The sequence below is a fragment of the Neltuma alba genome, unplaced genomic scaffold, assembly GCF_004799145.2.
Source record: "Neltuma alba isolate B1F8T4 unplaced genomic scaffold, ASM479914v2 tig00010843_pilon, whole genome shotgun sequence".
NCBI lineage: Eukaryota > Viridiplantae > Streptophyta > Magnoliopsida > Fabales > Fabaceae > Neltuma > Neltuma alba.
Genome location: NW_021635640.1, coordinates 4209 through 21528, shown reverse-complemented (window position 1 = coordinate 21528; position 17320 = coordinate 4209). Strand labels below are relative to the sequence as shown.

Below are 17320 nucleotides of genomic sequence, written 5' to 3'. Positions count from 1 at the left end.
AAAATTATGATAAAAAGTTTAACATTCTATCTCATTAATTTTATAATTATAATACACACGCATGTGTATTAATATATTGATATGTATATATGATATAATTATAATACACACATGCTATGATATATATATATTAATATATATATGCATGTTTGCAGCCTATTTGAGAGTATAATACACACACATCATGACATATAATTATAATATACACACGTTATGATATGTATATATCAATCGGTGTACATGAAAAATGATTCAATTGCTCAATACATGATATTCTTATTAGTTTCACTCTCAAAAACTGATTAAAATTATTCTCAATTGGGGTATTTTCTTCCTATTCGTTTTTCAATCTATGCAAAATTAAGCCATGCTACATTATTATATCAACACACAAATTAAGTTAAACTTAATAGAAAACATCACATAGCATGTGAAGCCTATATATATAAATTAAGTATGCAGGCATACTGACAATGACAAAGACTTTGACTTTTCAAATAGCTAAGCAGTAAGTCAGCAACCTCCCCTACAGTTAATAATACCGGATGAAAAGAGATAGAAGGGAGAAAGGTTTCTAATAAGAGGGGCAAATTTGAATATTGAAAAACTAGTAGGGGTAGTTTAGTCAATATCAGATATAATATTTCTCTTCCCTCCAAAAAAACTCCAAATTTGGAGGGGACCAGAAGGAAAGAGAGAAGCACTAAAAGACAAATTTCTTCCCTTCCCTACCCTTTTTTTTCTAACCAAACACTTATCCCCTCCCCTTCCTTCAAACCCTCCAACCAAACAGCCACAATAGTTCTCGCTTGTTGCTGTGGAAACCATTCATCATTTAAAATTTGTTAATATTTTGATTTAAACCTACTAAGATTTTGGGTTGTCAAGAAGATCAAACCAAACTTGGGGAAGAAAAGGAAAGATGAAAGAGTAAGCTTTTCATCATCCCGGGTGCTCGTTCAGTGTTGTGATCATCACTGTGATGCAATCTAGACTACATTCAAAATTAGATATAAATGGTTTAGATTTAGATTTTTAATATGCAATTTTCTCAATAATAACTTTATTTTTTCAAAAAGTTTTAGTTATAAGATCATCTTTATTTTAAATTATGTATATATTAAAAATTATTTTAAATTATGTTTGTAATTATTTTTCTTTCTTGGGATTTCATTATAATTCTCCCATGAAGTTTTTTTTTACAGATGGCATTTTACAAAATATGTGTCAATATTAAAAACAAGTAGAATATACAGGTCTTAGTTGCATTAAATGGAGTAACATGGTCCGTTACCTTGAGGTAGAATTGCTCCACTTTTATTAGATTGTGAGCAAATTGCATCTCTAAATAATTTAGAGTGTTAGATGCACCTCTGAAGATAGTTCGAGTGTTGAGTACATTTTTATCCTAAATTAAATTCAAATTTAAAAAAATATGATTTTTTCAAAAAGATTAAATAATGTTAAAAGAAGCTGTTTTTGGTTAATTCCCGTATATTTAATTTTTTTAATAAATATGCGTTAAAATATTTTTATTTTCTACTTTAACCCTTTCATTTTTATTAAAATTTTTCTATTTATTAATAATATTGGATAATTTGTAATTTATTTATTTATTTTTAATATTTTAAAAATTATTCATTTTTATTTTTCATCTTGAAAAATAAAATTTTTTGCTAAATTACTTTTAAAATATGATAACATGAAAAATATATGCTTACCAAATGATTTGATTCTAAATTATTTAATGATGTTAATTTTAATTTGATTTTAAACATAATATATTTTGATATAGGGGTTGGGTTTTTTTTTTTTTTGTGACAAGGGGTTAGGGTATTTTAGTCCCTCACAAATTTGATCATTTTTCATCGTTCTGCTTTCTCTCATGCATCCATGTAAATCATTCATATATTTGATCATTTTTTTATGCTTTCTGCTTTCTCTCATGCATCTATTCAAATAGTATGGATAATAACCTTTTTTTTTTTTTTTTTGCTGGAGTTTTCTCCTTTCTCCTTTTTTCTCTTCTCTCATTGTCGGTCTCTTTCAACTCTTCTTCCTATGCAAACGGAGGTTTAATGTTAATATTTTTTGCCAAAAAAAGTTAACGTTAATGTTAATGTACCGCAGTTAATTAATCTTAAATTCAATTTCTTTTGCTTAATTAGCAAAATTTTTTCTATCATGTTAAAGATGATCTGACCATGTGATTCACAGTAAAAAAAAAAAAACCCCTTTTTTTAGTGACTACTATTTTATTACATTCCAAATAAGGCATCAGGCAGCACGCCATTCAATACTTTTCTCTGTTTTCAGTTGTTTGACTTTTTCATAAAATTACATGAAGATAGCATTATTGAGTCAAATTCAAGTATTATTAGGCTTAATTTGAAATCTCATACTCAAGTAGTTATAACTCATTCCACTAAAATCAAAGTCAAGTGGTAAGTTGCACTACATTTTGCTGTTGATTTTATATTTATGTTCAACTAAATTGAATAGAATAATGATTGCTTTAAGACAAAAATATTCTAAAACAAGTAAATATGGGGACGCCACTCTATGAGATATGGGACCTCATGAGATCCCAATTCCGATAAGTCTTCAGCTGACTGGGACTCTCCCTCTCTGATTCGTCAAAGTCAAAGCCGAAGAGCCATCATTCTTAGAAGGAGGCTTTGGGGAGGACGTATCTTGGGCGATAACTCATTATTTTCACATGGATATTCAGAGCATTATATATATATATATATATATATCTATATATATATGTATATGTGCTACTATTTTTTTTGTCATTAATATAATAGCCACTAAACTAATTTAGATAGCCTAAAAAATGTAGTTAAGTTAGCTATTTGTTACAAATATAAATTGACTTTTCTGAAGTAACAATTTCAATCATGACTATTATTAGATGGAAACGTTCTTAATATATATATATGTAATTAATATAGATACTTTGGAGAATAAATTATAAATTTAGGACACAAGATAGATTGAAGTTAAATATTTAGAATCAAATATAACCCTTAACCAATTCTTATATAAAGGACCAAAGTAGTATGTTTATTAAATTAAACATGATATTGTATATACGGTTATGTTCTTATTTACAAGTGACTTGTAGGAGAAAAATTCAATTTTTTTAAAATAATATAAGTCACTTGCAGGGTAATTAATGACATTTTTTCAATTTTACCCCTGAATACAGTAAAAAAAATGTGAGAAAATGTACAACATATTTTTTTTTTTGCCAACACCCTTTTTATAAAGAGGGGCAAGTGTAAAAAGATTTATCAACTTAATAAATTTATTGATATACGATAATGAGATACAAGTAACTTATGTATAGGAACAGAGTAATATATAATATTCAATTTAGTCCTATATATACGATATGATTTTTGAGGGAGGCATGGTCTTATTTATAAAGATACATTCAAGAAATATCCAAAATCTTAACTAAATTTTTCTTTTCATTTTTGCCCCCATTAATTACATGTTATATCATTGTATTAATTATTACTTCTTTTTTTTACTTATTTTCTCTTACCCTCTTCCTCCATAAATAAAGATGTTTTTGAAAATAAAATATAATTTGTATACATTTATTATCTCTAATTAAATTTTTAATATGTGTAATTTAGGTATTCATATCATATCTATAGGATTGAAGGAAGTATAAATTACCCAGATTTGTGATGTTCAATGCGCCCCTAAAGAATACATTAGTCATTTTGGCAGAGTCCAGTTCAAACTTACGGACCTCCTCTGCCTTACTCTGCCAAACCCACATTGAAGATAATAGAAATCAATATCTTTGATGTAGGATAAGGAGGAATTCCCAAACAAAAAATTAATGCCAAAGAAAGTATTATTGTTTTCACAATATAACATTAGAATCCAACCTAGTTGAACCATAATCGTAAATCAAAGTCACTTATCTTATCGGTTTGATGCCTAATCTGATCCTTAAAACATTGTATATGACAGCTCGATAGGTTGGATCGACTAGTAGGAATTGTTGCAACTTAACTATGGATCTTAAGTTCCAGACTAGATAATGCAGCATTGTAAAGGCTGGAGACATCAATCGTAATGGTTCCGATCATGTATGGGCTTGTTTAAGTCCTTGTGACATAAGGGCTATCCTAGGACACGGGTTAAAAAAAAAAAAAACATCACATGTGAAAATGTGAGTATATGACTTTCTTTTCCAATAATGTACGTGAAGCTAAGAGCGTATAGTCCAATCAAAACGTGGGCTGCTTTCACCAATATAAAAAAGAGAATATCCCAAAACGGAAGCAGCCCCTTGAAAGCGACATAGAATCATTCTGTATCCCTCTGGTCATCTTTCCTTTTCAATAATGTCAACTTCACCTTTCATTCAAAAAAGTTCAAATGTGATTATGAGCATATATATACGTGCATGCATGGCTCTTATTCATACCACATTTCATCTCCACAGCCTCGAAGATCGTGACCAAAACCTAGCGATCTCTCCTTCTTGATCTGATCTTTATTATTCATGGCATTGGCCTCAACTTTTCTCGTCAGCCCTTTCGTGGCTCCAGTCGCCATTAATCCCCGCAATAAAGTAACAACGTAACGATCATTATTTCAAACACTTGTATATGCTTAAAGAGCGATAAACTTGAACTGTCAAAAGCATCTGCAATATAATGCTTGCGTTTCTCTTCATTGTGTTCTAGAGTAGAAGTGCTGCAAATAAATGGGAGAGCTTGGGATTTAACAATTTGAAGTCGAAACGACCCATCCATGCAAAGGGGTTCATAGTAAACTATTTGATCCAAGCGGAGGCCGACAGTATTGGAAAGAGCACTACTAACGTGCTTTTGGCCAATGGTTTGTGATGTGTTTCTTGTGTTTATATTGTGTGTGCGTGAGAATAGCTATCAATCTATCTATACACACACAGACATATGATTTTTGATTTAAATGTTAATAGTTTTAGCTTCTTTTTGCAGAAAAGTTGCCGACACGCGAACCTAGCATGTCTACAACGTTGGTGAATTATCACAATGACTTTGATCCTTATAAAGCAACCTCGACACCAATTTACCAAACTGCTACTTTCAAAATGGTGAAAATTTGATCCATGCTTATGCTCAGATCTTAAGCATATTGGTTCCATGATATTCTTTGCATATTCTAATTGTGTTCTATATGTTTTTCTTGAAGAAATCTGCTACAGAATTTGGTGAATATGGCTATTCTAGAAGTGCAAATCCTACCCGAGATACTTTGGAAAAGTGAATAGAACTATTCTTGGTTTTGTCTATAGACAGTTCTTTCTTCTTTAGATCCTCTTTGATGACTTGGCTTAACTTGTGCGTTCAGGTTATTAGCACAGCTTGACAACGCAGATAAAGCCTTCTGCTTCACCAGCGGAATGACTGCTTTGACTGCTGTTTGTGAACTGGTGAATCCTGGTGCATTTCCTCATCCTATTTATTTAGTTTTTTAATATTCCTAATACATATATTGAAATCCATAAAATTTTGTTTCCATTAAAAAAAAAATCACAGGGACAACTTGCGTCAACATACTTTCTGCTGAATGCTTGCTTTTTATTGTTATTTACTGTTATAGATAATTTCAATACAGGTGATGAAATCATTGCTGTGGAGGATATCTATGGTGGATCATATAAATTCTTGAACGAACTGACTGCAAGAAAAGAAGGAGTTAAAGTGACGTGAGTTTGATATTTCAGATTTTGGGATGCCTTCCTTTTTCCCCCCACCTTTGGATTGTACTGAATTGTGCAAACAGAAAATTATATTGTTGGATTGATTCCTAGAAGATGATGATGATGAGGTTATAATGTTTAAACGCACAGAAAAGTAGATACAAGTAATCTAGAGAATGTGGAAGCTGCTATGGGAATTAACACTAAATTGATCTGGCTAGAAAGTCCCAGCAATCCTCAGCTCAAAATATGTGATATTCGAGTAAGCCATTTTCTACTTCAGCCGTACAACTTGATTTCATAAGAAAGAAGTAAAAGGCCATGCTCATATAATTCTTATCTATGTTCTTATGTGGACGCAACCTCACATAATTTTATGTATGGCATGTAACTTGGAGTATGGAATTCTTTTAAATGTAAGAAAATTAATTTTCTTCGATTTTTTTCTTGATTTATGTGCAGAGAATATCAGAGATTGATCATGCACATGGTGCTATTGTATTGGTGGACAATAGTGCATGTCTCCTGTGTTAAGGGAGTGTTTAGGAAGCCTAATAAGCACTATTTAGAAGCACTTTTCCGCAAATCAAGGCATACTCCTCCACATATTTACCTTGTACACTATGAAAGCACTTCTGAAATCATAATTTTAATCTTACCCAAACACCCCTTAAGTCAGCCATTAGACCTGGGAGCAGGTACATTATATTAAATCATCCCTACGAAAGACAATAAAATATAAATGGATTTAATAATTTAATAACATGCATGCATGCTTCTCAATGCTATTATTAATGTTCTCTTTTCACTTTTTTTGTGTGTGAATAATTGAAGGAATTTTCAAGGAAATTAAACTATTTCAACTGCGCTTGGCACCCTTGGAATTTGTTTACACCCTACATGTAATACAAATTAAACAATAAATAAATTTCTGTTAAATGATGTTCCTATTTTCCTTTTTCCAGATATTGTTATGCATTCAAATACCAAATTTGTTGCCGGAATAGTAGTGTCCTGGCAAGGAGCCTCGCTACAAGAGATGAAGGGTAGTAGCTCTAATTAGTCTTTGTGTTCAAACACTTGAGATGTTGAAGATACCGATTTATTTTTGAGCCTTTTTCAACCTGATCATTATATATACAACGAATTTTCGACTTAAATTTCAATTTAATGATAATTTTTTCAATCAGTATTTGATAAATAATGTAAATCTATGTGCTTCCCTCATATTTCTTTTTTCATTTGATCATCCTATAAAGGTTGGCAAAACACTTGGAGTCTTTTAAAAATACAACGGGCGCTGCCTTCTCCCCATTTGACTCCTGGCTCTGTTTAGAAGGAATTAAAACAATGGTTCTACGAGTTAAGGAGAAACAGGTATGTACCTCACAAAACATTCTAATTAAAGTTATTCGTTGTTTCAAGTCTATATATACGAACAATATGATTCTTTTCGTTCCAATATATTCACCTTTTGCACAATTCATTTGATGATTAAAATGGCTTGTTTACATATAGCCACTTATAAGAGTACACACACATATTTACAAATAAATAACACTTCTGGAGACACTAGTTAATATTCTGAACTAATATGTTTCTCTATAATATTCCTGTTGGATTTTTCTAAAATTATACAGTGTCGTATGGAGTAATGAATTTTGAATAATGTATTAAATAACGGTGCTTCGTCAAAATTTCATAGTATCTCTATGCATAGCTAAGCTTCCAATTTAAGGTTTCAACGTATTAAATTTTGCAGAAAAATGCACAAATGGATGCTGAGTTTCTTGCCTCCCATCCTGGAGTTACGAAAATAATGTATCCTGGTTTTCCTAGTCATCCTGGATATGACTTGCACCACTCTCAGGTATAATTTGCCTGCTAAAATTATACTACTTTCGGTCCTAATTATAAGAACTAGTTGACTAATTTGATGAAATTAAGGAAATAAATTAAGTTAGTTATTTGTAATAAATAGATATTGTCTTTCCTAAAATATCCTTGCTAATCAAGTATTGGTTAAAACTATCACTATTAGAAAGACTAACTTGGAAAAAATATATAAATATGAGAGACAAAGTGGATTGGGGTCTTATATTTAGGATTAAAATAAAAGTCAAACGAGATCTTATATTAAGACCAGAGGTAGTATATTAATTTTTTTTATTATATATGCTTGAAATAATTTTAGTCATTAATTGAGTTACTATTTCATAGGCGAGTGGGCCAGGATCTGTGCTTAGCTTCACGACAGGCTCACTATCGCTCTCAAAGCACATTGTTGAAAGTACCAAATACTTTAGTATGACTGTTAGTTTTGGTAAGTCTTTTTTTTTTTTTTTTGTAGTATACATTTTCATGTAAATTGTTATCATTTATACATATTATTTCCCTTTGAGACTTCTCTATCATAGTTAACCCAAATGGTAAGATAGCAGGGAATGATAGAGACTTCAGTTGCAAATGGAAAATTTAAGAGTTAGCATGTCAAAATTTGATATTGTATAGTTCTCTATCATAATTTCTTGTATTCCTTTCTCCAAGGTTATTCTATCAATAACTAAAATCATCCTGGTAGACCATATTAACAACCTTACAATTATGAAGAAATTAATTCAAAATTTAAGTAAAGGACATTTAAAGAAATTAATGTGTTTAGACTGAGGGTATTATATTAAAAATTAGGGAGGAAAGAATACTTAAAAAATCCCCAAAATAGTAAATTTTATTATTATTATTATTTTAGAAATTTTTTCTTCCCATTATTCCCTCCCTCCCACTTTCCTTTCACTTCTCCCTCCATCCAAACATAGCGATCGTGAGGAATTGATATAATGATAAGAATTGGTCTTCTAATAATAAGGAGGAATTGGTCTTATAATAAGAATTGTTAGATCTACATTTAGAGGATAAGCTTGATGTTACAAAATATAATGCTTAAACTCTTGTGAATTTTGTTGGTATTGTCAGGGAGTGTTAGTTCATCGATATGCTTGCCTTGGTATACTTCACATGCTGTCATTCCTGAAGAAGAGCGTATTCGCGTGGGTTTAACTAAAGATCTTGTACGTATTTCTGTGGGGATTGAGGATGTTGCTGATCTTATTACCGATCTTGACAAGGCACTCTCATTTGGATCACTATAATTTTCATATATTCCGACTTGCTCTTGCTTCAGATCATATGGTTTTCTCATTTTGGTTCAATTGAGGATTTTGTTTATTTGTTAGTTGCATTATCACGTTCCCATTTCTTTTTCTTTTTTTACCTATTTGTATAGCAATTTGTCATAACAACTTGGAATAATAAGCTTATTAAAGCTTTTATAGTGTTGGGATACTTTAGACCAAAATAAATGTGCTTTCGTTGAAATTTGATGAATGAGGACACTGGTTTGAATGACCTTTAATGCTTTTAGTTATTCAGATATTTACTTATTTTTTTATTTATATTTTCTCTCATCCATTCAAATAAGAGGGTTCATAATATTTTGAAATTTTTTTGAAAAAATACCTTTAAAATTTCAAAATTCCAAATTAGAAATGATTACAAAAATAAGTTGTTATTTGCTTTTCAAATACAGTCAATTGCTATTAAAGTATAGTAAAAAATTGATTTGAAATTTTAAAATTTAAAGATATTTTTTTAGGGTTCTCCCTAATATTTTTTCTCCTCTCTATTTTCTCTCTTCCCAACTTTTATTGCAATCCAAACCTAGTGGTACAGAATCACCAATTCAAGAAAGACCCTACTCTCTCAAAACATTGGGAAACAGAAAGATAGTAAATGATGAAGATAAAACTAACAATGCAAATGCAAGCATCAACACTGAAAAAAGACACTGACATTAACAATTAACAACCAATAGATGTTAAAAAAAAAACAACTATCATCTAAAATCTCTACGTGAATTTACAGGTGGAAACAGGCTGGGTGGCCTGTTCAGGGCTTATGGCCTGACCTTTATTTGGTCTAGCCTAGCTCAGGCCTGTTTAACTTAACAGGCCAGCTTAGACTCTCTAAAAGACCTATTAAGCCTATTAGGCTAACCTGGGCTGTTAGAAATTTATAATTATAATATATAAAAAAATTAGTTAATGGTATTGTTAATGTGCTCTTTTAATTTATTTTTTAATTTTAATTTATAGTTAATAGCTTAGTTCTTCCTTAGATTTTGAAGTTTAGTTAACAAGTGAAGATAAAAATATAATTTAAAATAAAATATCAAGAAATAATATGATCTTTAAATCTTAAAATATAAATAAAATAGGAAAGAAAAATTATGTTCCAAGAATGATGTATTAATTAACTTATGTATTATGTTAATTAAATTATGATACTCTCTTTATTCAATGTAAAATTAATAGTTTTTCTCTTTATTTATTTGTCTTTTTTTTTGTACTTAAACATAGTCTTGTCCCAAATTTCAACATACAACTAAACTAGTTTTCAATAATATCCTTGTAAATTGTAATTAAGATTAAAATAGTACTTATGATGCTAAAAGTTAAATAAAAGACAAGACTAAAAAATTAATTATTATGCACGCTTCTTTAATTTTCGCCTTTTTTCTAAAAAATATCATTGTAATCTGAATTTTTTTTAAAATACAGGCTTTTTAACAGGTTTCAAGTCATGTCAGACCTTTATACAAACTAGGCTCAAGCTTAAGGATAAGCCTGTAACAGGCCATAGGTCAGGTGCAGGCCTATAGGTTACAAAACAAGCCTCGCCTGTTAAGAGTAAGACCAGGCCTGTTTCCACCTTTTTACGTGAACTAATCACTAGACCGCTATAAGGTTTAAAGAATATATAGATTATATGATCATTCTTCAATTTTGTTAATTATTTTCAAAATCTCCTTTTAATACTCTATACTTTTTCATATTGTTAAGAATGGATTGTAAAATATTTTAATTTTTTCTGAATAATTAAAATTTATAACTTTATAATGTAAGTTTTATTATCTTCATCTCTAATTGAAAAAAGTATTTTAAATAATTAAGGGAGAAAGACATTTTAAGATCTACCAAATATGATAATTTCGAAATGATTTCTTGTAATGACTTAATTTCATTGAAGTTTTTAGAGAATATTCTAGAATTAATATTTTTGTGAAATAATCTAATTATTCTTTGTGAAATTAGTTATTATTATTGAGAAAATGACAAGAAAATGACTGTTGAATTCTAAAATGACAAAATGGGCATGTAAATTACTGAAATGACAAAATGGGCATGGGGTATCAATCTGGAATTTGGATAATTCGCCAAAAAGACTGAAATGCCCTCAATTTTTTCGGGAATCAAAGGGCAGGATATTGTGCAACGGAACTGGAGTTTGGTTGGCGATTCTCCACTCGACGAAACTGCATAGACCATAGGGTTCTCCGAACTCTCACATTGCACTCGGCGAAACTGCATATGGTTGTCGCAAGTCTCACATTACCATGGTTGAGGAACTGTGAACGAGGAATGTGAATAGCGTCCGGCTTCTTCGTCTTTTCCGTGGGTCGCAGTGAGAAGCAATAAACCAGTGACAAGCTTCAATCTTCAGAAGGGAGAGGGGGTGGCTAGAGAGAGAGATTCTGAGGGAGAGCACCTGTAAGGTCGTCACCGGTTGAGGAAGAAGTCGATATTCGTTCCGACCCGGTAAGCCACCTAAATCTCTCCGTCTTGTGCTTGTCTGATTGGAGTGTTTTGATTTGGGGAAAACGGTGAATGTTGGTTGTAAAGTGGGGGAAGCAATGGTAAAGGCTTAAAATGGAATGTAAAGGTAGATTAGATTAAAAGTCGGTGCTTTTGTGTGTGACGGAATTACAGAAGTTGTTTGCTTGCTCTGATTCATATAACTCGGTCCATGTTTGACGAGATATCTCTCTGATTGTTGTTGTCTGATTGCTGTGTTGCTGTAATGTTGGAAGGCATAATATACGTGTGTGTTTATGATTGCTACACTACTTTTAGAAGCCCATAAATTGAGACCACTGTCGCACATGAGCCAGTGGATGCTTCCTGTTTCCGCCCCCTTGTTTGGTCTATTCGTGTAATGGACATTGCACATTTTTAGCATTGTGTATGGGACTAAAATGAGTTCAACTATATCCCCATATTGGTTATGCAAATTTAACATTGTAAAATAAATTGAAAGGGGTGACTCTTCGTGGGTAGAACTCTGTTTTGAAGATATAGCTACCTAATGGGCATAACCTCAGTCATTTAGCGGTGCAATTTACCTGGGGATGAACATGCATATTCATTTCAGTATGTACCAAGTGAGAATAACCTTTGTGGCCTTCTTATGTATTGCTATTATTTACTTGGTCATCTGTGGCACTGTGTAGTAGTAATTTCCATAATATAAGTTACTTGAAGATGCAAATTTTGTAACATTTCATCGAGAAAGAATCACTTTTGATGCATATTCATTTATTTTTTAATCTGTTGGTCTGAGGATTGAAGAGGTAGAGATTAATCTGCTGGTTTGAGGATTGAAGAGGTAGAGGTCGCTGAAGTGCTGAGAAGCATCAATCGCATTGCTGTCATGGAGGAGGTTGGCGAAGTAACTGTGACTGACAAACGGTAATATGCAGTTGTAATAGGAATTGAGTGGTTGAGTTATATAGGTTTGGTAAGATTAGATTGTTTTTAGTTTGTTGTTAAAGTGTATTATGTCGTTAGTCTCTATTTTCTGCTCTGTTCTGTGAAGTGAGAAAGAAGCAATAACATTCATTACGTGATCAGCAAATTTAGTTATCTGAGTAGTAAATAGTCGAGGTTCATTTTGTGGCTAAATAACAACACCTATAATGTGAATGACTACACTGGAAATGGTAATGACAACTTTTTTGAAATGCAAAGAAAGTTGAGCTGTTCAACTGACCAGATTTAGTTATTTATGCTTGTTGTAGAAGGAGGGCCAAGTGAAGAAGTGAAGAATGGCTACATGTTGTTTAGACGAGAATTTCTTAAGGGTGGGGAGAAGTTTAAGAATATGTCTGAACAAGTGAAAAAGGCATCAAAGGCATGGAAGCAGTTGACACCAGAGGAGCAGAAGAAATACAGTGATAGGGTGAAGCAATCAAGAAAGGAAGGGATGAAGAAGAAGAGGAAGAAAAAAGTGGCTTTTAGCACTCGTTGCTCGGTTCGGCAATTTAAGTCATTAGTGGACTTCATAAAAGATGATGAAGATTTGAAAGTGAGGGTACAAAATTTAGGCTTTGGCCATTTACTTGACATTGGATGTGAGAGACTCCCTCGTGACCTCATAGTATGTGTTCTCCGAGCATATGATCCGCCTACCCATCAATTTCTAATAAGAGGGATAATAAAGGAAATAGAAGCAAATGATGTTGCAAACTTGTTGGGTGTACCCCACACAGGGGAGAAGGTAAAAATGGACGTATGTGATGATGATGAGACATACCAGAGGTTGAAGGAGGAATTTGGTAAAGTCCCTTATACGAAGATACTCAATGACATTAAATCTGGGCAGAAGAAAGATGAGTTTGAGTTCTTGTTTATGCTGTACACACTTGTTTATGCTTACACACTTGGGAGTTTTTTAACTCCTACTTCACAAACAACTGTGAGCGACAAGCTAATAAGAGTCATGTGCTGTACCATGAAGGGATTTCACCAATTTGATTGGGCCACGTACATTGTGAAGCACTTGTGGAAAGAGATGGGAGATTATGTGAAAGTGTACACAAAAGCAAAGAAAGACGAAGATGAGATGAAGGAAGCTGCAATGTGGGAGGATGCATCTACCTCCTGTTGGTATGTATTTCTGACTTATGCTTCTAAGTTATTGTTTTCTTTATTTGTGGAATTAATTGGCAAGTTAATGATTTACTGTTGTAGTTATATTTTGCTGAGCACTTCCCACTATCCAAAACTGTTGAGAGAGGGTCCCTAAATGCCATTCAATTCTGGACTGATGAGAGGATAAGGAAGCTGGAAAAGAAGGAGAGGGAAAGCAAGAGGGGTTTACTGTATAAGGGCAAGGGAAGTATGGATAGAAGTGGGAAGGATGAAGGAAAACGCAGAAGTGTGGGTCATTTACACCCGTATGTGCTTTCGTTACTAATTTTCATTCTCATTAGCAAATAATCTCATGAAAAAAGTGTTTACTCATTTTAAATTGTTTGCTGCAGGAGTTATAGAAGTTGCACGGACGATTGATGGCTCAGATTGAATTAAGCACTAGGAGGCTTATAAGTGCAATGGAAGATGAGCTGGATAAGGTGCAGATAAGGATAGGGAAAATAATGTGACCACAGATGATGAGGACCCTATTGACGTCCCAGATGATGATAAGGGAGATGATGATGCATTTGGCGATGAGGACCCCCATGATCATGATGGACATGAGTCTGATCACGAAGGTGATGATAGAGATGAGTTCCACGGGGGAGATGATCAGGGAGACGATGATGCAACTGGCTCAGATAGGGGTGATGACATCGGTGTTGCAGCAAAAGGTGCAGACAAAGAAATTATGGAGTCTCCCCTGCCCTTTTCCCCCATGGACAAGGGATGTCAACTCCGGAGGTCGCAAAGGGAGATGAAATCCGCTATCAATTCTCCATGGATTTTGACAAAGCCAATTAAGAGGTGAAAGAGGCCCATGGATGACAAGGACCGGTTTTATGACATAGTTTCCCGTATGTGTTCAAGCAAGGAGGGTGACATGTATGTACATATCCACTACCCACGTAATCATATTCATTACAGTTTTGTGCTAATTGACTACATGCATAATGATATTGACAACATATTTTTAGGCCTTTGGTGAAAATCTCTGATGAAGATATCACTCGGGATCAGCTAAGGACACTTGGTGGAATTGAGAAAATAGGTAACCGGGTAAGTAGAATATTTGTGATGAGGTCATTTAATTGTTTAGTAGATGCTGTGTTTTGGGTTCATCAAAACAATCATCTCTTTGCGTACAGCTGATGTCAACTGTGTGCAAGACTCTAATGGCTGATATGGAGAAGGAAGGGCAGGTGAAGCGGCACATTTTTTATGCTGACTTTATGGTAAGCTTGCTGAGATGTTAGTTTTTTGTCGATTGATGTTGATAAATGACTAAAATGTTCATGTTTTAGGCAATAATGGCAGCTAACCCAAAGCTGTGGGATGCTACAAAACGGAAGAAACAATTTTTACCTGAAAATGTAGGCTACAACATAGGAGAATGTGATTTGATCTTTGGACCCACACTTGTTGGCGCTCACTGGTTCTGTGTTGTGCTTGAGCCTAGCACAATGAATTTCTATGTGCTGGACTCAATGAAGCCAAATTTAGAGGGTAAGAAGAAGAGCAAGAAGAAGGGTGTAATTATTGATGACATGACGACCGTGGTCACTGAATGTGTAAGGATAATGCAACTCATCTTCTATGATTGACATTTCATTTACCTTTTATTTACAATTGCGTAATGATATTGTGCAGAGGAATAGATTTTATGACATTATTGAGATAGTTAAGCCTAATGCCACTGGGAAGAAGAAAATGAGTGATATCATTTGGGCTCCTGTTCCGCAACAAAACAATCTGTGAGTGGTTTATGTTGTTGATATTATTACGTCTCAAAGCAGCCCAATGTGTTATTTTCATTCTTTTACATCGTTGGGATGTTTTCATGTGCAGGCGAGACTGCGGCGTTCATGTATTAATATGGTTGAGTAAATGGAAGCCCGGTGAGATACTTCACTATACGGATGAACAAGTGGCTGAATTCCGACGAAACCTCATGTGGTGGCTAGTGAATCATGAGCTTAATTCAAGACGTGATGAAGCATTAAGCTTGCTTTCATCAACCCAAGCCACCACACTGACCAAAAGACGGCATTTGTGATAGGAGGAGACATTATGTAGATTAGGCATATAGTACTTGTAAAAGCAGTGTTAGTTTGAAGTCTTAATATTTGACTTATGGTTGGAGGTACTAAGTGGCTGCCAGTTGTTGGCCTAATTGCAATCCTTTTTGGGATAATTTGAGTAAAAAGTTATGGTATTTACAACATGCCATGTGACTTCCGTGATGATAATCACAAGTTGATTATTTGTGCCCCAAATTACATCACTTGGACCCAGGTTCACTACACAAGTAATAGGATTAACAACTTTCGGATTGAGAATTGCAACCTCTGTAATGATAGTTACCACATCGCTGTTGCCATTTGCATCTGAAGTCTTTCAAGCCCAAATCACGTTTTTTGAATCCATTTTTGCTACCCCAGTAATGATAATGACAATGTTTATACTGATAATTGCAACCTATGTAATGATAGTTACAATCTTCCTATTGCCTTTTTCAACTCTGCATGTTCATACCCAAGTAACACTTTTTTAACGGAAATCCACTACCCCGGTAATGATAATCACAACATTCATAATGAACATTGCAACTTTTTTAATGATTGTTACCACCTCGCTATTGCTTTTTGCAACTGCATTTTCGTCCCCACGTATAAATTGTCATAGAATTTCACAACCTGGTAATGAAAATCACAACATTGTTAAGAGAAATTGCAACTATAGTAATGAGATTTACCACTATGGTTTCCCCATTTGCATCCCCATGTTCAGGAAATTGTCCCATTTCCGGTTCCTTTAAGTCAAACCCACGCATCAAATTGTTCAGGAAATTTTACTACCCCCGTAATGATAATGACAACATTAGAAATGTTAATTGCAACTTCAGTAACGAGATTTACCAGTCTGCTTTTCCCATTTCCGGTTCCCTTAACTCAAACCCACGCATCAAATTGTTCAGGGAATATCACTACCCCGTAATGATAATGACAACATTTGAAGTCTTAATTGCAACTTCACTAATGCGATTTACCAGTCTGCTTTTCCCATTTCCGGTTCCTTTAACTCAAACCCACGCATCAAATTGTTCAGGAAATTTTACTACCCCCGTAATGATAATGACAACATTGGTAATGTTAATTGCAACTTCAGTAATGAGATTTACCAGTATGCTTTTCCCATTTCCGGTTCCCTTAACTCAAACCCACGCATCAAATTGTTCAGGAAATTTTACTACCCCTGTAATGATAATGACAACATTGGAAATGTTAATTGCAACTTCAGTAACGAGATTTACCAGTCTGCTTTTCCCATTTCCGGTTCCCTTAACTCAAACCTACGCATCAAATTGTTTAGGGAATATCACTACCCACGTAATTATAATGACAACATTTGAAGTCTTAATTGCAACTTCACTAATGCGATTTACCAGTCTGCTTTTTCCATTTCCGGTTCCTTTGATTCAAACCCACATCAAATTGTTCACGAAATTTCACTACCCCCGTAATGATAATGACAACATTGAAAATCTTAAACGCAACTTTAGTGATGATATTTACCACTCTGCTTTTTCCATTTCCACTTCCTTTATTTCAAAGTCAAGTAACATATTTTCAGGGAGTTTCACTAGCCCGAAATGATAATAACAACATTAGTAATGTGAACAACAACATCGTTGATGACATTAACCACTCCAGTCATACCCATTGGCAACTTCCACCATCTCCCTCGAGGGCATTAAACAAAAGGTCATCTGTGTTGACAAAATAGCATA

General features: G+C 33.4%; 1 protein-coding gene and 1 pseudogene across 1 annotated transcript; both read left to right on the top strand.

The window, feature by feature from the left end:
* Positions 1-4534: 4534 nt before the first annotated feature.
* Positions 4535-8868, top strand: LOC114759426 (cystathionine beta-lyase, chloroplastic-like; annotated as a pseudogene).
* A 5482-nt stretch (positions 8869-14350) lies between these two features.
* LOC114759427 (sentrin-specific protease 2-like) lies at positions 14351-15586 on the top strand. The gene is made up of 6 exons (XM_028948599.1): positions 14351-14415; positions 14508-14589; positions 14679-14765; positions 14835-15101; positions 15181-15284; positions 15379-15586. Exons 1-6 carry the CDS (start codon positions 14351-14353, stop codon positions 15584-15586), a joined length of 813 nt encoding a protein of 270 aa, XP_028804432.1.
* Positions 15587-17320: the final 1734 nt, after the last annotated feature.

Coding starts and splice junctions, on each gene's coding strand:
- LOC114759427 (XM_028948599.1), top strand. CDS start 14,351: ATGGATGACAAGGACCGGTTTTATGACATAGTTTCCCGTATGTGTTCA. Junction 14,590..14,678: donor TTGAGAAAATAGGTAACCGG/GTAAGTAGAATA, acceptor CTTTGCGTACAG/CTGATGTCAACTGTGTGCAA. Junction 14,766..14,834: donor TTTTTTATGCTGACTTTATG/GTAAGCTTGCTG, acceptor TTCATGTTTTAG/GCAATAATGGCAGCTAACCC.